The sequence below is a fragment of the Terrapene carolina genome, unplaced genomic scaffold (genome assembly GCF_002925995.2).
Source record: "Terrapene carolina triunguis isolate 2854851 unplaced genomic scaffold, T_m_triunguis-2.0 Scaffold88, whole genome shotgun sequence".
NCBI lineage: Eukaryota > Metazoa > Chordata > Testudines > Emydidae > Terrapene > Terrapene triunguis.
Window position 1 is genome coordinate 22,748,080 of NW_020664439.1, and position 26,932 is coordinate 22,775,011.

General features: G+C 39.2%; 1 protein-coding gene across 1 annotated transcript in view; it reads right to left on the minus strand.

Moving 5' to 3' along the window:
- Nucleotides 1-26,932, minus strand: part of HLTF (helicase like transcription factor) — a 54,944-nt gene that overhangs the window by 22,229 nt on the left and 5,783 nt on the right. Inside the window, exons 3-16 of the mRNA XM_024208520.3 lie at nt 26,344-26,510; nt 18,479-18,612; nt 17,220-17,317; nt 16,298-16,372; nt 15,847-16,038; nt 15,662-15,757; nt 14,514-14,562; nt 10,563-10,653; nt 9,176-9,255; nt 9,049-9,093; nt 7,844-7,933; nt 7,510-7,607; nt 4,910-5,053; nt 2,613-2,751 (exon numbers count right to left, since the gene is read on the minus strand). Coding sequence (XP_024064288.1) covers nt 2,613-2,751; nt 4,910-5,053; nt 7,510-7,607; nt 7,844-7,933; nt 9,049-9,093; nt 9,176-9,255; nt 10,563-10,653; nt 14,514-14,562; nt 15,662-15,757; nt 15,847-16,038; nt 16,298-16,372; nt 17,220-17,317; nt 18,479-18,612; nt 26,344-26,510 — 1,498 coding nt within the window. The remainder of the gene's footprint in view (nt 1-2,612; nt 2,752-4,909; nt 5,054-7,509; nt 7,608-7,843; nt 7,934-9,048; nt 9,094-9,175; nt 9,256-10,562; nt 10,654-14,513; nt 14,563-15,661; nt 15,758-15,846; nt 16,039-16,297; nt 16,373-17,219; nt 17,318-18,478; nt 18,613-26,343; nt 26,511-26,932) is intronic.

Genomic DNA, 26,932 nt, shown 5'->3' on the forward strand with positions numbered 1-26,932 from the left:
TTAGAAGAAACTGGTGGTTTGGAAGAGTTGGGGGGATTCCAGCCTGCTCACAGCAGTTTTGACACAAAAGGGCTTTGTTAAGATCGATAGGCATAAAATGTTACTCTGTATTTGTTCATTTTTCATAGATCATCATCATCTTGTCAGACCTCTCATCTTTTAGTCTAGTTGAAAAGGTCATTACAAATCCTTTAGTCTTTTTAAAAAAATAGTTTTCAGAACTAAAGCTTCAGTGCTTCTCCCCTCCTTTTAAAACAAGCAGCTGAGTACTAATAGGAATTCAAAAACAAAACAAAACCACACACAGTAGTTTGTTAAGTAAAGAAAAGCAAGTATAGTGAAAGTTTTCAGTTTCAAGGGTTATTCTTAAAACAAGCAATTTTTAAATACTGAAGAGTTCACACTACTTGCATGCAGATCTGAAAGGATACAGCCAAAGTCTTCTCCACCAACAATATTTTCTGTCAGATGCAAAGATAGCTTCAGCCCAAACTGAGCACATAGTACAGTAACTCCTCACTTAAAGTCATCCTGCTTAACGTTGTTTTGTTGTTACGTTGCTGATCAATTAGGGAACACGCTTATTTAAAGTTGTGCAATGCTCCCTGCTCCTCTAAGTTCCCTGTGCAGCAGCTGCCCAGCAGGCTATCAATTGCTGGCAGTTCAGCTGTCCCTCCCCCCACTGTCATGTGCTGCTCCTGCCCTCTGCCTTGGAGCTGCTCCCTGAGACTCCTGCTTGCTGTGCGGGGAAGAGGAAGAGGGGGGCTAATGTCAGGGTGTCCCCCTGCACCCCACTTACCCCATCTTCCATAGAGCAGGGGACACACACAACAGGGTCTCAGCAAGCTGGTCTAATTAACAAGGCAGTGTACTTAAGAGTAGGGTCAGCATACTTAAAGGGGAAATGCACATCTCTCTCTCACGCACAGGGTGTGTGTCTCTGTCTGGGATGCAGTCTCCCCCTCCCTCCATTCCAGCTGTCTTGTAGAGTGTGAGAGTTAACCCTTGAGGGCTCAGCCAATTGCTAATTCATCATTTAGCAGTAAGGCATTTTCTGGGAAATATCCCAGCCTCTGACTCCTCCACCTCAACCAAGGTAGGTAGGTAGGTGTGTGAGAGAGATATGGTCTTTTGTCTGATGAAAAAAAATTTCCCTGAACCTAACCCCCTCATTTACATTAATTCTTATAGGGAAATTGGATTCGCTTAAAGTCGCATTTTTCAGGAACATAACTACAACGTTAAGTGAGGAGTTACTGTACCAGAAAACAAAAAAAAACCTTGATTTAAAAAAAGGGCACATATAACTTCTTAAGAACGACTGAAAACGGAATAAAATGATTGAGTCTTCTTTTTCTAAGAGGAATACTTCAAAATACTCTGAAATGCTAGACTGTTGTGAGAAGTCTAAAGTTTGCAGGCACTAGAGAAACTTAGCCACTGATCTTGTGATTTGATACTATGAATGACAAAGAATAATTTTTGGGCCTAGGAAAGAGAATGAGAAAGACTATATAGGCTGGTGCTTAGAGTACTCACCTAGGATGTGGGAGACCCACGTTCAAGTTCCTGCTCCAATGACTTTTTAATTTATAAAAGGTGGAACAGGAGAGACAGAGAGACCCATACCAGAATCTCTCATAGTCCAGTGTTAGGGCACACTCCTGTAATGTGGGAAACAAGTTCAAATCCCTTCTCCACATCAGGCAGAGAAGATCTCCCACAACACAAGAGAACACCCTAGCCACTGAGGTAAAGGTTTGAGAGGTTTTCTTCCTTCCCTCGCAGCTGTTTTGTGAATCTAGACATCCAAATGCCCAAAATTAAAACCAAAAATCATTTTGACTCTTTTTTTTTTTTTTTTTTTTTTTTTTTTTGACTTTTTGATTCACTAATTCAACCCAAACAAAATTTTGTTCGGTTTTTCAGAATTGACAACAAATGGGAAAAAATCCATTATTCATCCATCTCTATTCATAATACATGCCTTTTGGGCATTATTCCTTAGACAGCACGTTTGCAAGTCGTTCTAGATGGTTTGCAGTTCACTTAGGCCCCAGATCAGGAAAGCATCTCTACTCAGGCCAACACTTAGGCAGATGATTAAGTGCCATTGATTTAAGCCAAGCACGTGCTTATGTGTTGTCCTGAACAAGGATTTTTCCTGAATCAAGGACTAAGTGAACAAAAAATCTGGGTTTCAAAGAAATCAAACATGCTGGTTGGTGAGTCAGTCCCTTCCTTCTTTGCTGATCATGTAAAATGAAGCTGGGATAATAGCATTATTTTAAATAGTTTAATTTGGTTGCATTCTCATCAACTTTTATAAAGATGATAGCTACAGCAGTTTTCTATGGACTTCTAATTTGCTACCGAGGACTTATGAAAAACTCTGACACTACTTTTTCAAAACCATTTTGAGATCTTCTTTCTGAACTAAGATTAATTTAAGAGCATTCTAAAATAAGTGTGAACTTAGAGCCCAGCAGCCAAAATAAATGTTAGGTTTTCTGGATAAAGCCAAAATGAAAACATTTCTTTAAAAATGTAGTGTCACTGTAGTACAAAAATAAAGGTTAACACTGCAATTACTGTGGTGTAAAATATTTTACCTGTCAGTATCCATCTTCTCTGTGCCTCCAAATTTAATGCAGCTTTAGTTTGCTGAGCATTTGGGTTTCGAATTGTGTGCCCCTCATCCAACACCACTCTCAGCCACTTTAATCTGTGTAACAGGCTATCGCCTCTGCTCTGAAAAACAATTTTATTTTTGATCCTGTAACTCAAATCAAAATAGACCTTTTTGCAACTATGATAAATCAAGTCATAGACCTAACACATATAGCACAAGTGAGGTAGATTCATTAAGACAGATTTCTAATAGTAGAAAGTATATTCATTTTTATCTTGCTTACTCAAAGAACAGTAAAACGAGGAATGTGAGGAACCCACTCTTTTGGATTTAAAGATTCCCTGGAAATGTACATCAAGTGCCTAGGACTAAGAGGATGCAAAAGGGTGACCAGAGCAGAAAGCAGAGGAGTGGGAAGGGGGCTACATGATGCTAAATTAAATAGGAGGGGCCATTTCAAACAACAGATACCCAGATATTTTAAAAGGACTGTGATTTGCATGAAAACAAACCTAGCCAAATGCATGGATTCACATATAACATATCTTATTCAGGAAATTAATACATCCCTCAATAAAACAATCAGTTTTTACATACTTTCATAGACTATGCATAGGGTCCTACCAAATTCACAGCCATGAAAAACACATCACGGACCGTGAAATCTGGTCTTTTGTGTGCTTTTACCCTATACTGTATAGATTTCATGGCGGTCCTGCCTTCAAAGCTGGGATCCCAGCCAGCAGCCACCGCTCTTCACCTGCCCATCTCTGAAGGCAGCGGTGGGGCCAGCAGCAGCGCAGAAATAAGGGTAGCAGTACCACAACCCCCCCTCACAATAACCCTGTGACCCCTCCACAACTCCTTTTTGGGTAAGGAGCCCCTACAGTTACAACACAGTGAAATTTCAGATTTAAAAATAGCTGAAATCATGAAATTTATTATTTTTGAAATCCTATGACCATGAAATTGACCAAAATGGACTGTGAATTTGGTAGGGCCCTAACTATGCAATTCAAAAAGCTTGACTGAAGTGCCATGGCTGTGTAAAATTAAGCAGCAGACAGGGTTGGAACCTTTAGATCCACTGCAGAGAGCTCTCCAAATTGAGCTAACAGAGTAACTAATAGCAGTAGTATGTGGTCATCCTTAGTGTGGATCACCACTAGAAGGGGATGGGACATTTTGCCAGAGGGTTTCACAGATTTTTTGCTGACATCAGAGGAAAGGTGAAACTCAGGAATCTTGGGTTCCATTCCAAGCTCCTGAGGGGAGTAAGCTATATAGTGAGAACAAACACTTCTGCCTAATCCCCTCCCTCCCCCCACCACTGCCCTTCAACCTCAACCTCTTCTGCCCTGTCCCAGTCCAGTCTCTTTTCCATCATGGCTCCTTGCCCCAGTCCCATTCTCCTTGTCTACCCAATCCCAGCCCCCTTGCCCAGAAAATCCTTGCCTCACCCCTAGCTTCCTGTCCCCAGTCTCCTTGCTCACACAGTCCTCTGTCTCTTTTCTACCCCAGCCTCCATCTTCCCCTCCACCTACATTTCCCATCCTGACTGGCCTCCAGGGCTCCTCATTCAGTTTTAGTGTCCCCCATACCCCCAGCTCTTTGTCTCAGGTCTCTTTTCCCAACCAGCCCTTGTTCTACCTTTGCACCCTAGTTCCTTGTCAGATTAGTCCTCCCTCTCATCTTAGAACCAATGGGGGAAGGAGATAAGTCCCAGTCTCTCCCTCAAGCTCTTCATCCAATCTCAGTCTCTACCCATACCTCTATCTGCTGCCTCTCAGCCCATCTGCCTCCCCTACTCCTAATCTCCTTGCACACTTAGTCCCAAATTACCAATTGCTCACCCTGCCCCAAGTCCCAGTTTTCGCCTTCCCTCCAGTTGCCTGTCCTAACCTGCTCTCCGCTCAAGTCTGACTCTTGTCCCCCCCTGCAGCTGAATCAGGCAGCTTCCTCCTCCATGCTGCCAGGGGACTGAGGGGTCACTGACAGCACTAAAGATACACACTCCCTGCTCTCAGTTCAGGTGCCCAGATCTAGCACAGCCCACTGCTACCCAGAACTGAAATTGTAAGGAAAACCCTGCTCAGCCCCAGACTAGATCAAACCCAATGCAGTCAGAATCTGTGGGGAATTTAACTGCTAAAAATAATACAATAGATACATTCAAAGAACGCCTCCCACTCTTCATAAATGGCCATTTTAGGTTTGTTTGGTTTTATATCCTCTGATACAAAAAGTTGCTATAAAGACATTTAGTATTTTACTTACTCCATAATCGCTGGCTAAAATGTTGTAGGTTGTTAGTACTATGTCTTGTTTTGAAAGAAATGATGGGTCTTTGCTGCGGTCAGGACCATAATAAACATATATATTCAAGTGAACATCTGGCCTGATATGTTGTTCAAACTGGTCCTGAAAGAAAAGTCATTAGAGAAACTGCGATGAATCAAATGTTGCCACATAACTATATTCCTTAAGGATGGCTTACAAAAACAACTGTAGATTCTGTTCCGACTCTGTGGCATACTGCAACTACCAATGGTGGAACATAGGACATATAACAAAAGTCAACTGTTTTGGGGTAAGAGAGGCAGAGGGAATTGTAGTAGCCAACTTAGTTACAGCAAAAACAGAACCAAAAACAAAGCAAAGCTTCATAGTCAGTCACAAGTAATTGTACTGCAATGGAGTTGAGGGGAGGGATGAGATATTTTTTACACATGTAAAATAAAGCTACAATGGCATTTCTGAATAAATAAGAAAAAATAAATGAAAGAATGACAGTTTAAAAATTATTAGTATGTCTCGTGTTACTAAAAACATTTTATTTAAAATGAAAGATTTTCAAGATCTACTTTTCATCATTGGTGTTTAATTTTTGCCCCTCTTTTAAATAAAATAGTTAATCTTCACTTGTCACTTTCATTTTTGTTTCTGAAGTGCTTCGCCTTTGTCGCTCTCCAGCACTAGCACCATGTTGCAGAATTTGAGCTGCTGACAAAAAGAAGGGGTAAAGTCTAAAGATAAACTGATTTCAATAAAAACTATCACAGTTCTAGGACGCAAATATAATATATGGAGGGAGTACTTTAATCTCCCTCACTCTGAGTTCTCCACAGGAAGCTTCATTTGTTGAGTTTTCTGCAAGTTTCTCTATTACTGAGTAAGTATTAGGCAGCATTGTTTCTGGTAACTTTATTACAGTAACTTCACGAATCACCAGAATCTAGAGAAGGAATTATAGCTAGAGCGAGGCAAGATTTTTCAGATGAATAGTTTGCAGTTTCAGTTGATTCAAAACTATTTGTGAATTTGTCTCAGTTTCAAACAATGACATGAAAACAGTAGTTTCAAATGCCAAGTCCACAGTCCAATTTTGTAGTTTTACAAAAAAAATTTAAACAGACCAACAACAAAAAATTGAAAAAGCAAGAGTATTTTCTCTCATCTCTTTTCAGTTTTAATTATCTTTGCGTTGTAAAATCCAATGGCATACAGCTTCGACAAAGACATGCGATTTTTAAGCTGTGTCCCCCTTTAACATGTTTACAAACAACGAACTCCTCTCCTGCAATAAAAAAGGAGGGTGGAACTGTGAACCTGTGTGGAACCCATTTGCTCAATAATGACTCTTCTCACAGGGTGACCAATATTTGTAGCTCTTGAATGGACATGAAATCAGTGAATAAAAGCCATTTAGTCTCATGGCAGTACTAGGTCACTTCAATTTGTTCTAGTATCAAAAATTACTAGGACTGTCAAGCGATTAAAAAAATTAATCATGATTAATCACCCTGTTAAACAATGATAGAATACCATTTATATAAATATTTGAAAATGTGGAAAACATCCAAAAATATATTGATTTCAATTACAACACAGAATACAAAGTTTACAGTAACACTTTATATTTAATTATAAATATTTGCACTGTAAAAATAAAATAGTATTTTTCAATTGACTTAATACAAGTACTGTAGTGCAATCTCTTTATCATGAAAGTTGAACTTACAAATGTAGAGTTATGTACAAAACATAACTGCATTCAAAAATAAAACAATGTCAAACTTTAGAGCCTACAGGTCCACTGAGTTCCTACTTCTTGTTCAGCCAATCGCTCAGACAAACAAGTTTGTTTACATTTGCAGGAGATGTTTAGCATATCTGACACGTAAATACTTTGCAATGCCGGCTACAAAAGTGCCATGCAAACATCTGTTCTCAGTTTCAGGTGACATTGTAAATAAGAAGTGAGCAGCATATCTCCCGTAAATGTAAACAAACTTGTTTCTTGTAGCGATTGGCTGCACAAAAAGTAGGACTGAGTGGACCTTTAGGCGCTAAAGTTTTGCACTGTTTTGTTTTTGAGTGCAGTTATGTAACAAACAAACAAAAAACTACATTTGTAAGTTGCGCTTTCATGATAAAAAGACTGCACTATGGTACTTATATGAGGTGAATTGAAAAATACTATTTCTTTTAACATTTTTACAGTGCAAATATTTGTAATAAAACATTATAAAGTGAGCACTGTGCACGTTGCATTCTGTGTTGTAACTGAAATAAATATATTTGAAAATGTAGAAAAAATCCAAAATATTTAATAAATTTAAATTGGTATTCTATTGTTTAACACTGTGATTAAAACGGCAATTAATCGCAATTAATTTTTTTGAGTTAATCAAGTGAGTTAACTGCAATAAATCAACAGCGCTAAAAGTTACTTTTTTTAATAACTGCTTTATTTCAAAATTAGGAGAAGCAGTAATTTTTAGTCAAATGACATGTTACTGGAGCAATGTTATTTGTACTGTCATAATTAAGAGTCACAACATATTCAAGAATTAACATGATAATGTAAAACCTACAATCCAGTTGCTTAGGACAGAGAGCGGACATATGATCAGTGTTGTTCTGGGACCCTCTTCAGAATCATTTTTCTTAACAGACTGTACACTTGCAGTACCTGAGAAAATAGAAGTGACACTCAGCAGGATAATCATTTACCTTAATCCTTTATTTTGAAAGATTATAACAAATACAACGCTAAAAAAAAAAAAAAAAAATTGAGTAGTTCCCTGTAGTCCTTTTGGAGATCCCCATCAAAATAATGTAAGCTTCACAGGATAAGAACCATCTGTATAGTATTTCAGTTTGAAAAGAAACAAAAATTCATAAGGCTTGTGTTTATTTCTTCATTACCTTTTTTCTTTGCTTTCTTTTTTAATGGAGCGGATGGAGATGCAAGAGCAGACGCAAAGCCTGTGTCTTCTTGGATAATGCAAGAAGCTGCTGCCAAAAGACCACATCCAAATGCAAGACATTTTAAAAATGTGTGCATGGGTAGGTATATTTTTGTTACATTTATGTCACACTAAGTGAAACCTGTTAACCAAACGAACTGATTTTCTCACTGTTTTACAGGTAGCTACTAACATGGAGTAACTCTCAAAAGGGACAGAATCTATCGGCCATTAGGACAAACGATTTAGCACAAGTTTCACTCCAGGAGTACACACATACATAAAGTACTTTAGACTTGTTTACAGAAACACTTAGCTCACATCAAGCTGGGGTGTAAACCTACCCTCCACTAGCCTGCCATGCACTAAGTGTCCATGTGGACCCTGCTGCCGAGCACTAAAAGTTCCCTAGTGAGCTGTGATTTACTCTTGTTTCAAAGCAGCATAGATCAAAGCGCACTAGGGAACTTTTAGTGCACGCCAGCTGTGTCCTCACAGACAAGTAGTGCAGGCAAGGTAGCATGGGGTAGATTTACATCCCAGCTTGCTGCAAAGTGTTTATGTAAACAAGCCCTCAATGCAGAGTACCTATAGTCTTTCAGATTTTCTTCCATGCGAGGTATTTAGTTTGACAGATAACATATGTTCTTGTACTTTTAGATTAGCATCTAAGCTAATTATCTTGTAATATAGCTTTGCCTTTCAAATGCGCTTTTTCCATCTCTGTGCCTACATACTACCCATGCTTGTCAGAATCTAAAGCATCTCATGTTTCCTCACTACACCTTCCACCATCTCATCCCTTTTACCACTGAGGAAAGGAGTCTCTTCAAAGCCTGTCACATCATTACTTAACAGCTTTTCTGGCTGAAGAAGTAAGAAACATAAGCCCAGGGAAGGAGTGCATCATCACTAGGCTAGCTCAATAGCCCTTTCTTAAATAAGAGTTCAAGGTTCTACTTCTAATAGATAAATTTACTCTTATAGATGGTTAAACCGAGTTACATGCTCACAGCATTAAACACACGTCTGCAGGAGTTTTACTGAAACATTTGTAATATAGTTTATTTTCTTGATAAGAAGTTGGTCTGAAGTATCTTCTAGTGTACAATTTCTGCTTAAATTTCTGGTATGGAAACATACTTAACCTCCAAAGAAACATACTTTTACTTCTCTTTCTGGTTGCTGGGAGATCTTTTTCACATTTGGCTGAAAAGAAAAACAACAATTGATTTTTAAAAACTGAATGAAATTAATTCTATTTTAACCCAATTATTTAAATACAGCTCACTTCTTGTTTGTTGTGGTAGCCACTCTTCAGATTCTTCTGAGTCACTGCTTACTGTATATTTGGGTTTCTCAGCTTTAGCTCTAAAACATTAAAATAAAAACACTTCACAACCAGTACTAAAACTTGAAGAGTGTGTTTTAGCCACACAGACTAACATGCAATAGATATGGCCAATATGCTTTGAAAAGTTCCTCTGAGGGTGGGGGAACAAAACAAAACGTACTCTGTTCATTGTTGTACTTCAATATGCAAAAAAAATTCTGTAGACAGTTTTCTCATAAATGTAAAAAAAAAAAACAGATCTTTACACTAACCAATAAAAAGAACAAGCTGTGCCATGATGAAATGGCATGAACACATTAATATGTTTCAAACACAAATCAAGCCAAAAGCTGTCCCTTTTGTCTACAGAACAATGCATCTAAAGCAGTGGTTCTCAAACTTCATTGCACCGTGACCCCTTCTGACAACAAAAATTACTACACGATCCCAGGAGGGGGACCAAAGACTGAGTCTGCCCGAGCCCCACCGCAAAGGTGTGGGGCCAAAGCTGAAGCGCAAGAGCTTCTGCCCTGGGCAATGGGCATGTAATCTTGGCCCTGGGCAGTGGGGCTCAGGCTTCGGCTTCAGCCCCGGGCGGTGGGGCTCGGGCTCTGGCCCTGGGCCCCAGCAAGTCTAACACCATCCTTGGCAACCCCATTAAAATGGGGTTGTGACCCACTTGGGGGGTCCCGACCCAGTTTGAAAACCCCTGATCTAAAAGTATACTTGAAACACTGACAAAAACTACTGGAATTTAGCCCAACATCAGAATTTTATATCAAGTTTTTTAAATAATAAATACAGAATTTCTGGTTCATTTTAATTGTGAAGTCAATACCTGGCACTGCTATCATACCTATCGCTCAGTCTCAATTAGTGGTCTGTGATACTTCCCACCTTATAATATACACTACAGCATATTTCTGACAACAGTAAGCTGCAGCTTGGGAAAGAAAAGGGAATATTGCTGCTATGGACACTGGCAGATAAACGAAGCAATCTAACCTTGTTGTTTACATTCTTTTTAAAAAATTCAAGAATGGGTATCAAAACAGCATTACTACAAGAATGGATTACAGTTACCACCTTTGATACTATTATACTGACAAGAGGGATAAAAACAATTGAGAATGTAGGCAAGAGTCACTTAGAAAAAAAGGTCATGATGGGCAGAGGAGAGGACACAAAACACTTACCACCTAGATAAGATCATCCTTACTCCAATCCAACTGATGTAAAAACCAGGAAGGCACTGCATCTTCTAGTTTCTTGCTAATCTCTTTAACTTTATTCAAATATCATGTAGCAAGCCAGCAAAGAGAAATAATGTGTTTCAGGATATTACCTTTTTGGTCGGGAACTAGAAAATTGTGACTGAACAGTTTCACTCTTCTTCTTTACATTAGAAATGTTGGGCTCCACATTACAGCTGGCCTCTTCAGGAGAAAAAAGAAAAGAGTTATGAAAAGGAAAATACAGTCTTTTTGCCTGAAAGCCAAGCTGCCTGAGAGCTACTTGATGAATAAAACTAGTACAGATTTAGATCACAAATAATGTTCTACATTCCTCAGAGTGAAATTAGCATAACTGGCATTTTGAGTCACGTCTGTAAATGTGAAATAAAAATACTATGAAGATCTTCCTAATATATTTCCAGCCATCTAAAATGCTGACATAGTAAAACAACCACTCACCACCTTGCCCAGCTAAATTTGCATACAAAAAAAGTAAAAAAGTGTTAATGGCCGTGTGACGGAATACACCCCGGCATTCACACCCTACACACTACTGTAATAATCTTCATCGTAGGTGTGCCTTTGTAAGATATCATTTGAAAACTCATACTTTGCTGGTCAATATTGACCTGATAAAATACATGTGGCAACATTGTATGTGAAGTTATAAGACTACTGTGTATGATGTTCAAAACTCACGTTCCACCAAAGTGGTCAAAAAGTCCTGTCTTGAACAAAGGAGTGTATGTTTGCCTTAAGTTGCATTTAAGTAGTAAACAGAGTCATCAAGTAGGAAGGGAAAACAAAGGAAGCTCAAACAGGTAGAAAAAAAACAGTGGAGAACATCCTTCCACACAGACTCTGTCTCCCAGTTCCCAACTGGAAAAAAATTTTCAGGAGGGGGCAGGGAATTGAAACACCCCAAGACTCCCACTCTCTCTCCCTGTCTGTCTCTGACATGGCACCTAAGTTGACAAAGGAAAACAGCCGTTGGACTCTGGGGGGGCGTCCGTACCTGAAGAGTTTGGTCAGTAGCCTTGCTGGAAGCATGTGTTGAGAAATTTTGCTTGAATTTAATATAGTTTGTTAAGTTAAAACACTTACTAGTGCCTATCCTGATTTTTTTTGTAACCATTTCTGACTTTTATGCCTCATTACCTGTACTCACTTAAAATCTCTCTCTTTAAAGTTAATAAACTTGTTTTACTGTTTCATCTAATCCAGTGTGTTGAAGCTGAAGTGTCTAGGTAACTCTATGTAAGATAATAAACTGGCATATTTTTCCCTTAAAGGAAGAACAGCCTTAATATATCTATGCTGTCCAGGAGTAGGCTGAGCAGTACAGGACATATGTTTCTGTTGGGAAATCTGGGACTGGGGGTGTGTTGAGGTCCCCCTGCAGTATAACCAAAGCTGATGAGAACCAGTGGGTAACCAGCAGGCTGCAGTTACACACGACACTCAGGTTATGGCTTGCATGCTGGAAGGCTGTTTGTGAGCAGCCCACGTGGGAGCTACTTCAGCAAGGCTCTGTAAGGCACCCAGGGTTGCAAGGCACCCAGGTTGCAAGGCAGCGGTGACACAGCCCTCCACTGATCTGAATTGTACCCTAGTATGCCACAGCCTGGTTCTAACTGACATAGCTTTGACTTAGAATTTCAAGCTAAAGATACAAACTAGCTTTCTAATCAGACCCTGAAAGGTATCCTAATACATTTATTGGCTTTTGTGGGATTATTCTAGACCCTTTTTATTTTAAAATTACTTTTGAAATAGATGACCCTTTTTAATGTTAGCTTAAAAAGAATACAACATTAAGGATGGGCCTGTATTTAGATATTATTTAATATTTTTTAAATCATACATTATTCTTGGACACTTAAATTGTTATTTAAGTATCATATAGACAATCATGTAAGTTCATACTTAAATACAAAGCACTTTGAGAGAAACACAACTTGTCCCAACAGACCACAACAGAGAAGACCAAAAGGACTCAGTCCACATAACAAGAGACAATTAAACATTATTTGACCAAGTACAGTATCAGAGTGTGGCTCTATCCAAAGCAGGTTTATTATATTAGAAATGGTAGTTAGTAGAGATTTGGTATGTCCTTGTTACTAGCACTGTTTATACCGAGAGGAGAACAGATATTGTGAAATGGAGAAATATGAGACCAACATTGAGCTGATGAAGAGCTAGGGAGCAGAAATAACTAGAAATGATTTACAACAGAAAAAAAGTCTTTCCTCTATAGCGGGATACAGTGACCTTTACCTTATATTAAAGTACATAATAATAAAACCTTACACTTGTGTGCAAGATCAAGGCATAAAATTGGGTCTGACCACATTATTGTAGTAGACCCAAGTACAAAACTTACAAGACATAAGGAGAAAATTAATGTAAATACCATACGGATAGCAAGGACAGTCCCAACAAAGCTATGTCAGGATAGAGCACTTCCAAGATGAGGGTTATTCTAGCTGCAGACTTGACTAATTAGGGATATCTGAGTTTCTGGGTTACCTAAAACTAGTTAAAGTCAACAGAAACAGAGAGCTATGTTGTAGCGGATCCATAAGTAAAAAAGTAAGTATGATCTTCATCTTAAATAATTTTATCTGTTGGAGAAAAAAGAAACGAAGAATTTCCAAGAAGAATATACATAAAAGTAAATTCTAGAGATAAAATGTAGTAGGATAGACCTGGCGGAGGAAAACTGAAGCGGCTAAACTTGCAGAAGCAGTTTTGGTGTAAGTGTAAATAGTACTCAAAAATTTGTGCACTTAAATACCAGAAAATAAACGGTGAGGAAAAAGCATGTACTGTATGCAATTTCTGCTCTCTCCAACTCAGTAACTTTCCTTTCACAATGAGTTCTACCAAATGAATGCAATGGTGCTACACTTTTATATTACTAAAAAACCCTCACAATCTTGGGGAAGAGAGTGGAAATAACAAGTCACTTTGACAAGTCAGATGGTCTCCATATGCCTCAGTTTAAATGTGTATTTTATTACTTCTCTTAGAGCTACTGAGAGGCTTAACTAGTTTGTTTCACGTCCTCAGAGAATTGCTATTGTAAGCAGACCTGGCGAAAACTCGGGATTTCTGATTCATCAGAAATTTTGGCATTTCAAAATCTGGTATAGAACGAAACCAAAATTATCAATATTTCTCACAAACTAGAAATTCTAAAAAGATATTGGTTTTTGGAAACACTGCCTTATGATGTTTCTGAAACAAAATTTGCTCTCGGGGACCACAGCAGAGGTAACACTGAGAGGAATAGCGATTTGATCCAGCAGCTGCCAGCATTACCAGGATCTGTGGCTCCATACTTACTGCCAAGGGGCAGGGACCCCAGGGCTTCCAAACTCCAGGGGAGCCAGCTAACACATGAGTCTGGGGTCCCTGATCTGAGGCAGTATGCATGGCAGGGTTACCCTGGAGCTACAGACCCTCAGAACCCATCCCAGGACTTCCAGGCTCCCAGTTCTGTGGCAATAATCCTGGGATCTCTCATGTCTTCCCAGCTCCCTACCGCAGAACTGGGAACCTAGCCTGAGAGCCCTGGCAAAACCCCAGTTTCTTAGGGCTTCCAGACTCTGTACTGCAGAGCCAGGACCCAAGCCCCAGTTAGAGTCAGGACTTCCAGGTCTGCCAGGCTCTTCGCTGCGTAGGAGCCTGGAAACCCTGGCATAGCAGAGCTGCCCCAGAGCCATGGACCTTGCAAACCCCAGGGCAGCCCACATGGTTGGACTCCTCAACAGCCTGCCAGGCAAGCTTGCAGGGTTCCATTGGGCTCTGCCAGAATCCTGCTTGTGATTTGGCAAAAGTTCATCAAACTTGACTAATTTTTGTGAGCGATTTCAAGTTTGATGAACCGACATTTTCCAGTTTGGTTGGAAAATTTCCAACTAACTCTAATTGTAATTGCATATTGCTATTCTAATAATAGTGTTGTTGTATATTACTGAGTTAACAGATCTAGCGCTAGCATGTATTATTCATAATTCAAGTACTGTTGTGTCCTTTCACATTTTTACTGTTACCTTTCAAAAGTTCATGTCCTTCATTTTTCACACCAGTGACAACAGATTCCTAAGGAAAAACAACAGTTTATTCTGTAATGTAGTAACAACTAATATGGTAGCTACGGGTTTCATGTCTAGATAATTATTTTTTTGCATTCAAAAAGATTGATTTAGTGGTAATACATTTACATTAATCAAAAGATTAAAAAGTTACGAGTTTAACACATTCATATAGTTAAAAAAAAAAAAAAAAAAAAAAAAAAAAAAAAAAAAAAAAAAAAAAAAGCAGATACACCAAAAGGGAACTGTAGACAGGCAGAAAGAGAACTTCAAATTACACGGGTATATTGGAAGGAAAATAAACCACTAAACTTTTCGGACTATTCTGAGCCCAGACACAAAGCATTACCACATAATTTTGATGCAATCATGCTTTTAAAAAAATCCTAATTCCTGTACAGATTACAATAAAATAATCAGACAATGCTTGTACTTACTCTTTCCACGGCATAGTTAAATCAATTTATGGGAAAGGGAGTGAGTGCAGCAAAACTGGCATTTGGATTAGATGATCCAAGAGGACCTTTTCAATCCTCCCTCCCTCCCCACCCTTTTTTAAACTATATGGTAAGAAGGTGTTCCACAAAGTAAATAAATCTGAGGTGTTTCCCCCCCATATTCAGACCCTCTGCTTCATATTTTTAGGTATAGTCTCTGCAATGCATGGGAACTATATAAGCGAGTCCTTAGAGGAAAACATACTTATTTGTGTATTCATGACAAAAAGTAAAATTTTAAAAAGTAGACCTTTATATTTTATTTTATATGAATTAACCTAATAAAACTTGAATAAAGTACATTTTCATGATCTCTAAATTTAACTCTTCCCTGGAGTACATCGTTTCAAAGTTCAAACACACAGACTATTTTGTTTCAAAATATATTTAAATTAAGTCCTCTAATTATATCTGACCTGGCGGTGTAACATAATATCATTCTGCTTCTTATAATATCCAGTGATATAAAGTAAGCATAAAAAGCTCATATCAACTATAAAAATGATATGAGGTAAGGATTTTTGATTACTTGCTAGAAGAAATTATTTCACACAAAAAACAGTAGTCATGGTGTGCCATCCTTTTAAAAAAAATAAAAATACATCTTACCTTATGCAACTGATCGCTTTTAATCTTTTCAACAGGAAGAAGTTTGCCATCATGAAAGTTGGTAAGAATCAATGCAATTGTTACAAGTGTTTTACCCTAGATAAAATGCAAAGGATAGAATTTATGTTTTTTCCAGAGATAAGTCAAACTGTATTCAAATTCACTAAAGCACTACACATAATTACCAATCCCATATCATCAGCCAGTATTCCTCCAAGAACATTTTCTGGTCGTTCTTTTTCAGCGAAGTTTGTAAGTGTATTATAGTAGAAGTTATTTTTCTCTTCCCAAAACAGTGGCAACTCCTTACTGTTCTCACGTGAAACCATCCAAGCTAAAGCCTGCTTTTGGTGTGGAAGTAATGGTGTTCCAACAGCCTATAAGTCAAAAAAAGTAATGTTATACATCTTTCACATGAAATAACCCTTTTCCCTTTGGGAAGGGGGAGGGGAAATAACGTTTGATTAATTGCTCTCTTAAAACTTAAATTAACTGGTATTTAGGACAACTCATTATTCTAGCATGACACTGCTAAACTTTGAAGATATGTATATATGTTTATATGTGAAGTTTGCAACACAGAATTTAAGGCTTGATTTAAAAGCCTATGAAAGACTTTTTCAATAGAACAAATACCTCTGCTCCTTCCATTTCATGAGTTTTATCATCTTCTTTCAGATCTTCAAACAATTTGTCAAACTCACTTTTAAGCTGCAATGCATAAATACAGAAGTTGCAATTAAACTCAACTTCTACATTAAATAAATACTTGATGACATAACGGCTGCCAGTCACATGGCCATATGGATACCCAGATCTCCAAATGACTCCTGGAGCCACTAGAATCTGTAAACTGCTGCTACTGGGGAGGTAGGTAACAAAGAAAAAGCAGAAGTAGTGGGGGAATAGCCACATTCAGATCCCAACTTGGCACTAAAATGTGCATTATAAAATAGGGTGAGGTATACTGGTACAGCTATGTGAAAAAATCTTCACGGTGCTGAGTACACCTGGCCAAATTTAGACTTCAAATGGGTGCAATTCAAATTATATCTGTGAAACTCTTTAGCGTAAACCAAGGCTTTTCATGGCTTGATCATTTAAATGGACAAAAGTAAAAAACAACAATAGTGAGCAAATATTGACAAATATCTAAGATTACTACACAATGTATGTTTCTTTTAATTTTAATTTGAGCATTTGACAGCACCTTGCGTCCAATTGGTTTCACTGTTGCTGTATGTAAAGCCCACTGAAACAAGGTATAGAAAAGTCATTTAAGAAAATAGAAGAATGGCTTTAAAACCATAAAAACTGGCAAATGGACTCTGGGGCAGGTATAGTAGCTGAACCTATAATGGTTAAAACAAAAAACAAAACAAAAAAAGATTTCAAGTTGACTGTGCCCTTTAAAAGATATTTGTTTCAGAGGGGAAAAAATCAAAATACTTCAGTGCTCATGAAAAAGGACTAATCCTCACTTTCATGAGCACCAAGTTCACTTTTTTTAAAGTATATATCTTCAACATAACTAACGACCAAAAAAACCACCACACACCTGTTCTGTTGTCATCTGCACAGCAGCATGTCCTGGAGCACTGTAGCTTGGTCCAGCTCTCCCAGAAACCCAGCTTGATCCAAATCCAAATTCTGAACCTGTGTTCCATTTAGAAAAAACACAAACACAGCAGTTAGAGACTTGGCTTGCTCAGATGACTGATAACAGGATATGGTGCATTTTTCTCCCAGTTTGTTTTTTATTCAACTATGTGCAGCAGAAACCAAAAATTTTTACCAACTAATGGCTATTTGTGACATATGGGAAATGACTATGAGCGTAGTTCCTTGTGAAGAGTCCTATTGCTTACCAGTTAGGCATTTTTATTCTTACATTTTGTAATGTTTTAGTAGTCTAACAATTCAATGCACAATTAGATCAACAAAAAAAGGGAAGTGCTGCATAAGGTTTTGCAAGTATAACATATCAAAGCATGACCTGTTGATTTCAAGAACCCTGGTACAAGGGGTTTCTGGGGAAAAAGAAATGTTGACATGATTACATTTCTGTTATAACAGGGTTTGATTTTTCACCATGCAAAAAGATGAAACTCTGTTTCACTCACATTAAGATCAGGACTATGGTATAGTTTCTTTCATCTTTGTTTTAAAGATATTAAAGCACTTAATTATATCTACATGCTCAACAATTTTACAAAAAACACAACTTTACTAATGTCAACATTGTATGTTCATCCACCTTTAAATTATATACCAACTCTATGATCTATCCCAGTCAGGAATAAGGAAAAGAAATGGGCCTAATACTATGCCAAAAGCCAACAGGCTCTCTTTTGCACACCTGCAGGAGAAGCAATATTTTGGGTCAACACTATGAAAAGAATTAGCATGAACACCTGACCCCCTTTCTTTCACGAGGAGGTTAGTGATACTAACACAATTTCCAGGTCATACCCAGGCTGAAACACAGAAAAGGATAACAAAAAACAAAAACAAAAACAAAAAAGATTCGAGAGAATAACAGATCTGCTTTACCACAACCTTCAATCACTTTTCATGTCTACAAAGTCAAGGAAAAACCCACATTATAGCACAGATGGAGCACAACTGCACATTCACTATGAACCCGGATCTGGCCCGTTTGGGGCTGGTGATGTTGCCAATGAATCCACTGAAATATTACCATTGACTTCACCAGGAGCAGGATCAAGCCTTTAAAGTTTCTTCTAAAGACTGAGGATTTGCAAAGGTCATCTTTGAAATATTTTAAAGACAAAAACAAACAAATCTATAACTTACTTTTTGAAGGAGGAGCCAATTTAAATCCATGCATTTTCAGTTCATCTAGAACAGCTTGCTTATTTTCTTCTTTTCCCCAAAAACTCATTTGTACAGGCATAGTAAAGGCATTCTTTGCTCCATAAGGGACAACCCTGAAGAATAAAGAAAAAAGGAACATACCTCTCACTTAAAAAGTAAAACATTTCATAGCAGACTCCAATGGAGAAAATATATAATTAATACTCCCATGAAATAAAGAACTTGTTATAGTCATTAGAACATTGAAACAGTAAATCACAAGTTCCACCAAGGAAGCAGACTCCTAAGAAAACTATCAGGCATTCATCTATATAGTAAGATTCGATTACTATCATTCTGCATGTCATTATGAAACCCAGAATCTCCATCGTGTCAGTGTAAACGGTATGGAAACGGCTACAAGCATGGTTGAGAGTTCTTTTTGTTCGGACAATCATCAGGTTGAATCATCAATGGGATTTGTGGTGTGTTACCAATTTGTTTTAAGTTCTCAGCCATTTTGACTTTATGAAGTATACCTATGTGACATACAGCTACAGTAAGGCAAGTATTTGTGCCATACCAAGAGTCTCCAGACCATCATGATATCAGAGAGAATTCAACCAATCATCGTTGTTCTACAGCTAATTTTCATGCAACAATTTCAATTGGCTGTATGAGGCAAACTGCCTGTCTTTGTAGTGCTTGTGTATGTAGAGGCCTGTAGGGACAGTGTGCTGGGAGGGCTGCTGAGCCCGGAGCCCTGATTAGGGGGCGGAGCTTGGCTGATTAGGGGGCCTATAAAAGAGGCCTCCCAGCCGAGCAGCGGCACAGCAGCGAGCAGGCAAACAGGGCTGCTAACAGGGGAGTTTAAGTGGGAGTTTACAGGGGGAGGTGGAAGGGGAGGCAGGAGGGCGCGGTGCCCGCTGTGTTCTGTGTCCCCAGGAGCAGCAGGCAGAGACCACAGCAGCCATGAGCCAAGCAGCGGGAGACACAATGCAGATGATTGCATGTTGCAGCTGTGGTATGTACATGGTTCTAGCTGGGGAGCCTGAATAAAGGTATGTGTGTATGAAATGCCGCCTAATAGACCTGCTAGAAGAAAAGATTAGAGGGTTGCAGATGCAGGTAGATACCCTGGTAGAGTTTAGAAGGGGATTCGAGCAGCTAATGGAGCAGAAGCAGGGTGTGGCAGAAGGGGAAAGCTCAGGGATGCATGTGGAAGCACAGGCTATGGTCTGCGGGGGGGGGAATGTCAGGGGCAGAACAAGAGCAGTGGAAGCATATGACTGTGAGGAGCAGGCCAAGGAAAAGGAGAGCTAGTGAGGGGGAAATAGAACTCAGGAACAGGTTTGGGTGTTTGGATAACGAGGAGGAGAGGCAGCAGGTGGTAACTGATGGTGGGAGGCAGAGGAAGAAGAGAAGAGCGGCTAGTCCCATAGAGAGAGGGGAGGAGTTGATGGAGACAGCATCAATGCCAGGCCCCAGTAGGATAGAGGATGGCACTAGGGGGACTATAAGGGAAAATAGAAAGACACAGGAGGTACGACTACAGGGAACAGGGGATAGATTTGTAGATCGTACTGTCACCAGGCAAAGGCAGGTTTATGTGATTGGAGACTCCTTGCTGAGGAGGTTGGACAGGCCTGTGACCAGAGCGGACCCAGAAAACAGAAGGGTCTGCTGTCTGCCAGGCGCTAAGATACGGGATGTGGACCTGCGGTTGAAAAGGATCCTAAAAGGAGCAGGTAAGAACCCCTTGATCATCCTTCACGTAGGAAAGAATGACACGGCTAGGTTCTCGCAAGAGAGAATTAAGGGGGATTATGCCAGGCTGGGGAAGACGCTTAAGGAAGTTGAGGCTCAGATTATCTTCAGTGGGATTCTGCCTGTTCCTAGAGAAGGACAGCAAAGGGCTGACAGAACTGTGAGGATAAATAGCTGGCTAAGGGAGTGGTGCTATAAGGAGGGCTTTGGGATGTATGGCCACTGGGAGGCTTTCGGGGACAGACAGCTGTTCTCGTGGGATGGACTTCACCTGAGTAGGGAAGGAAATAGACTTCTAGGAGGGAGGCTGGCTCATATCATCAAAAGGGCTATAAACTAGGAAGTTGGGGGAGACGGTTGGGAGATGTCCAGTTAATCTCCACGCCAGATTCCAACACTGAAAAAGAGAGTGAAGAGATAAGCACAGATATAGATAGGGGTAGGGGATTGGACATAAGAAGGAGGGGGTGGATGGACAGTATGGGGTCCGTACCAAATTGCATAACTAATGGGAGAAAGGATAGACAGCATACGGTAAGATGTTTATACACCAATGCGAGAAGCCTAGGTAACAAAATGGAGGAATTGGAGCTCCTGGTCCGAGAAATGAAACCAGATATCGTAGGAATAACCGAAACTTGGTGGAACGGTAGTCATGACTGGAGTACAGGTATGGAAGGGTATGTGCTGTTTAGGAATGACCGGAAAAAAGGTAAAGGTGGGGGAGTGGCATTGTATGTCAATGATGAGGTAAAATGTAAAGAAATAATAAGTGATGGAATGGATAAGACTGAGTCTGTCTGGGCACTAATTACACTGGGTAAAAGAACTACTAAAGCCTCCCCTGAGATAGTGCTCGGGGTGTGCTATAGACCACCGGGATCTAGCCTGGATGCGGACAGAGAACTATTTAATGTTTTTAGGCAAGTAAAAACTAATAAGAACTGTTTAATTATGGGGGACTTTAACTTCCCAGATATAGATTGGGGAACAAATGCTAGTAACAATAATAGGGCTCAGATGTTCTTAGACGTGCTAGCAGATGAATTCCTTCATCAAGTAGTAACTGAAGCGACAAGGGGGGATGCAATTTTAGATTTGGTGCTAGTGAGTGGTGAGGACCTCGTTGAGGAAATGGTTGTAGGGGACAACCTTGGCTCGAGTGACCATGAGCTGATTCGGTTTAAACTAAATGGAAGGATTAACAGAAATAAAACTGACTAAGGTTTATGATTTCAAAAAGGCCAACTTTAATAAATTAAGGCAACTACTTAGGGAAGTGGATTGGGCTAACATACTTGGGGATCTAAAGGCAGACGATGCCTGGGATTGTTTCAAGTTGAAGTTGCACGAGCTGTCCGAGGCCTGTATCCCGAGAAAGGGAAAACGGTTATTAGGCAGGAGATTTAGACCTAGCTGGATGAGTGGGCGTCTCAAACAGGCGATTAAGAAAAAACAGAAAGCGTACAAAGAATGGAAGGGGGGAGGGATCAGCAAAGAAACCTACCTTATTGAGGTCAGAGCATGTAGGGATGCGGTGAGAAAGGCCAAAAGCCGTGTAGAGTTGGACCTTGCGAGGGGAATTAAATCCAATAGTAAGAGGTTTTATAGCCACATAAATAGGAAGAAAACAAAGAAAGAGGAAGTGGGACCGCTGAAGAATGTAGATGGAGTGGAGATTAAGGATAATTTAGGCATGGCACAATATCTAAATGAATATTTTGCATCGGTCTTTAATAAGGCTAATGAAGGGCTTAGGAATAGAGGGAGCAGGACAGAGGGGAATAAAGGAGGGGGGATTGACATTACAGTATTAGAGGTGGAAGCCAAACTTCACCAGCTAAACGGGACTAAATCGGGCGGACCGGATGATCTTCATCCTAGAATATTGAAGGAACTGGCGCGAGAAATTGCGAGCCCCTTAGCGATAATTTTTAATGAATCTGTAAACTCGGGGGTGGTACCGTTGGACTGGAAAATAGCTAATGTGGTTCCTATTTTCAAGAAGGGGGAAAAAAATGACCCGGGTAACTACAGGCCTGTTAGTTTAACATCTGTAGTATGCAAGGTCTTGGAAAAACTTTTGAAGGAGAAAGTAGTTAAGGACCTTGAGGTGAATGGCAATTGGGACAGATTACAACATGGGTTTACGAAAGGCAGATCGTGCCAAACCAACCTGATCTCCTTCTTTGAGAAGGTAACAGACCTTCTAGATAAAGGAAATGCGGTGGATCTAATATACCTCGATTTTAGTAAAGCGTTTGATATGGTACCGCATGAGGAATTATTGGTTAAATTAGAAAAGATGGGGATCGATATAAAAATCCAGAGGTGGATAAATAACTGGTTAAAGGGGAGACTGCAGCGGGTAGTACTGAAAGGTGAACTGTCAGGTTGGAGGGAGGTCACCAGTGGGGTTCCTCAAGGTTCGGTTTTGGGTCCGATTTTATTTAATCTATTTATTACTGACCTTGGAACCGAATGTAGGAGTGGGCTTATAAAGTTTGCGGATGACAAAGTTGGGAGGCATTGCCAATTCGGAAAAGGATCGGGATATTCTGCAGGGAGACTTGGATGACCTTGTAAATTGGAGTAATAATAATAGGATGAGATTTAATAGTGAGAAGTGTAAGGTGATGCATTTAGGGATGACTAACAAGAATTTTAGTTATAAGCTGGGGACGCATCGGTTGGAAGTGACGGAGGAGGAGAAGGACCTCGGAGTCCTGGTTGATCGCAGGATGACTATGAGCCGGCAATGTGACGTGGCTGTGAAAAAAGCTAATGCGATCTTGGGATGCATTAGGCGAGGTATTTCTAGTAGGGACAAGGAGGTGCTGTTTCCGTTATACAAGGCACTGGTGAGACCTCATTTGGAGTACTGTGTGCAGTTCTGGTCTCCCATGTTTAAAAAGGACGAACTCAAACTGGAACAGGTACAGAGAAGGGCCACTAGGATGATCCAAGGAATGGAAAACCTTTCCTATGAAAGGAGACTCGAGGAGCTCGGTTTGTTTAGCCTAACCAAAAGAAGGCTGAGGGGGGATATGATTGCTCTCTTTAAATATATCAAAGGGATAAATACCAGGGAGGGAGAGGAATTATTTCAGCTCAGTACTAATGTGGACACGAGAACGAATGGATATAAACTGGCCGTGGGGAAGTTTAGGCTTGAAATTAGACGAAGGTTTCTAACCGTCAGAGGGGTGAAATTCTGGAACAGCCTTCCGAGGGAAACGGTGGGGGCGAAAGACCTCTCTGGCTTCAAGATTAGGCTAGATAAGTTTATGGAGGGAATGGTTTGAAGGGATAACGTGATTTTAGTCAATTAGGCAATAACGTGCCATCGCTGGTAAAATGTGGGTCCGGCTGGAGAATCTTGCCTGTATGCTCGGGGTTCTACTGATCGCCATATTTGGGGTCGGGAAGGAATTTTCCTCCAGGGTAAATTGGCAGAGGCCCTGGAGGTTTTTTGCCTTCCTCCGCAGCATAGGGCAGGGGTCTCAAGCTGGAGGATTCTCTGCGACTTGAAGTCTTCAAATCACGATCTGGAGACTTCAACAGCTGAGATAAGGGAAATTGGGTGGGCCAGCTTTTGTGGCCTGCATCATGCGGGGGGTCAGACTAGATGACCATAATGGTCCCTTCTGACCTTAAAGTCTATGAGTCTAAGATATCAGAGAGAATTCAACCAATCATCGTTGTTCTACAGCTAATTTTCATGCAACAATTTCAATTGGCTGTATGAGGCAAACTGCACAGATAGTGGATTACTTGGCCCAAGTGCTAAACCCATGCAACAGCCCAAGCTTTCAGCTTCTACTACAATATTAAAATATACAATGGGCCAGATTCACATTTGTACGAAAGCCTGTTTTACACCACTATGGCAGCATATAACTGTGCTTGAACTAACTTTATGCTCATTTTAAGCCCCTTTACCCTACCAAAATAGTGTGAAGTGCCCTTAGCATAAGTAAGAATAAGGCTCATAATACAGTATTTTTATATGATATTAATACATTAGAGATGGAGCAGAAAGTTACAGTTGCCTAACGTTTTCAATTATAAGATCCTGTTTTAGTTACTTATAACTTTTTGAAACTTTACCCACTCAGGTTGAAGTTTTCCATGCAAGATGTCTGCCTAGGGATGAATTTTTCTGGAAAGTTTCAGCAAACACAGTTCAACTGCTCCTCAAATTAGTTTAGGGGAAATAATGTATTATTTTGTCCATGTTAAAAAAAAAAAAAAAATCTTACAAATATTTCATTGGGAAGCTCTAGCACTTCCATGTTTTGGAGCAGGGACATGAAATTTAGCAGGAAACAAAAAACACCAGGGTGCCAAGAAAAGAGCTAGGGAAATTTTTAAATCAATTTTTTTTTTTTTTTTTGGTGAGAGGGGAAAAAAACTGCAGATTTGACAAAACCTTTCACAACTTCATATCAGTTCTGTCAAAGTTGGTCATGTGTTAAAAAAAAAAAAAAACCCTAAAATTGAGAAAAAGTTAAAACAGTTTATGACATTTACTGTGGGAAATGTTTCAAATTTTTTGGTTCAAAACAACTTTGTTTCAATATTTCCTTTAATTTTATAAAAAATATCAAACATTAAAAATCACTTGAAATCAAAACAAAAAGTTCTGGTTTAGGTTGTCCTAAACATTTTATTTGACCCAACACATTTTCCCCCCCAGCTTTCTGGAATTGCCAGTGTACCAAAAAAACCAATCCATTGTTGGCACAGCTCTAGAAATGTTCCTTTTGCTGTCCCTCATGACAAAATGTCTAAATGTAGCCAAGTCAGAAACCTACAAAAAATATCTCAGTTCCCACATGTTCAGTAGAGGTATATTAGAGGCTGGCAGCATTAGTAATAAGGTTTCCAGAGGATGCTATTCATGAAGGATAAAAACAAAAATGACATAAGACGATGAGTCTGCAAAGATAATAAAGCTGCAAATATTGTTAAAAATAGTGCCGGAGTGGGAGCTGGGATGGGTGAGGAGAATGGAGAGCAATTGCTTGTACAGGACAGTTTACACTTTAAGAGCTCAAAATCTGAAGACAATATTCAAATTTAATAAAAATCTAAAAAAACGATTTAAATAGTTTCAGGATTTTTCCACTCATCTCAGCATGTGTTCTGATTTTTGAATTCTTGGAGTTTGGCACTACAGTCACAGAAAGATGGAATTAGCAAGAGTTAGCCAGGACTGCCAAATTTTCATGACAATTTTACCGGTTTAACATTATATAATTGCTACTTAACATAGAACATTTTTCTGATTGTTACTGTGTATCAAATCAGAATCAGAAACTGATTCACAGCCACCTATAATTAAAATTTTGCAAAAATCACAATTTTGCCTGTGTTACAAATTGTCATTTTCCAATAAGACAGTTGCTCAGAAGTACCAATTTTATTGTATGTGCATGATGAGAACAACTTTTTGCCACATTCACTTTCAGGGGGGAAAAAAAAAAAGAAATTTTCTTTTACAATAAGTCTGCATAATGTATTAGAATATAGATTAGTTCAAAATTTTCCCACAGAAGAAAAAATGTCAATGAAAATTTAACTTTTTGTTTTTGTTGAAATTTTCCATGGAAATATTTTAATTTTCTGAAAATACTGAAAAATTTCAGTCAAAAACTTTCTGGTTTGGAACAAATATTTTGATGAATAAACAAAAGTTTTCCATGGAAATGAGACAGTTTGGGAGGAGGGGGAAATCATTTAGTCAAAAATCCAAATTTTCCATCAAAAACAGTTTCAAACAGAAAAATTTTCACCAGCCCTACTAGAATCCTTTAAAGGAGCCAAACCAATGTGTAAGAATTACAAAGTAAGCTTTTGTCAATTCAACTCTCACTGATGCCTCTAGAATTTGTCATTTACAGAGGAAAATGAACTGCAATCTGGATGGTTCATAAAGGGAGCCTATAGTCTGTTATGGCAGCCATCAGTGTTACTGCCAGTAATCTCAGCTAAAGGAAATACACTTTCATTGTTGCTACATAAAATATACTAAAAATATTAAAATTGCCATTACCTTATAAAAATGAAGCTAAATATTTCATCTGCCCACTTACCCTTCAACTATTGCTAGCTTGTTGTCCATGATGTACGCCAAGGGCGCTGCAAGTTCTTTTTTGATGTGGCCTACCTGGTTTCCATTCACATTGTTTACTTTTACTGCATTTTTATCATAGAGGTTACTGGGCTCTCTCTGAAGTGCAACCATTTCATTATTGTTAACCTGCAAAAAAAAAAAAAAAAAGCACAGACTTGTTTAGTTACAAGTTATTTACAGAAATACCTAAATGTATAGCCATTCTGAAGCTAAATTTAAAGATTATTTTAGCATAATAGGCTGGTTTTACCTCTAATAATTCTTTATTCAAAATACTGAAGACTTTAGAAGTTAGGTAAGAGGTGGGCTTCAGAGCCCAAGCTCCATCCTGAGCAGCTACTTCAGAGTACTGTCTACACAGCTATTTTTAGAGCACTAGCACAAACCCTGCTAGGCCAAGTCTGTCAACCTGGATTGGTACGTTAGCTGCCTGCGGGCTGGTTAGACATACCCTATAATACTTTGTACTTATTCAACACTTCTCATTTGTAGAATTCATGGCCCCTTACAAAAAGCTAGTAAATATCATCATTCCCTTTTTACCAGTG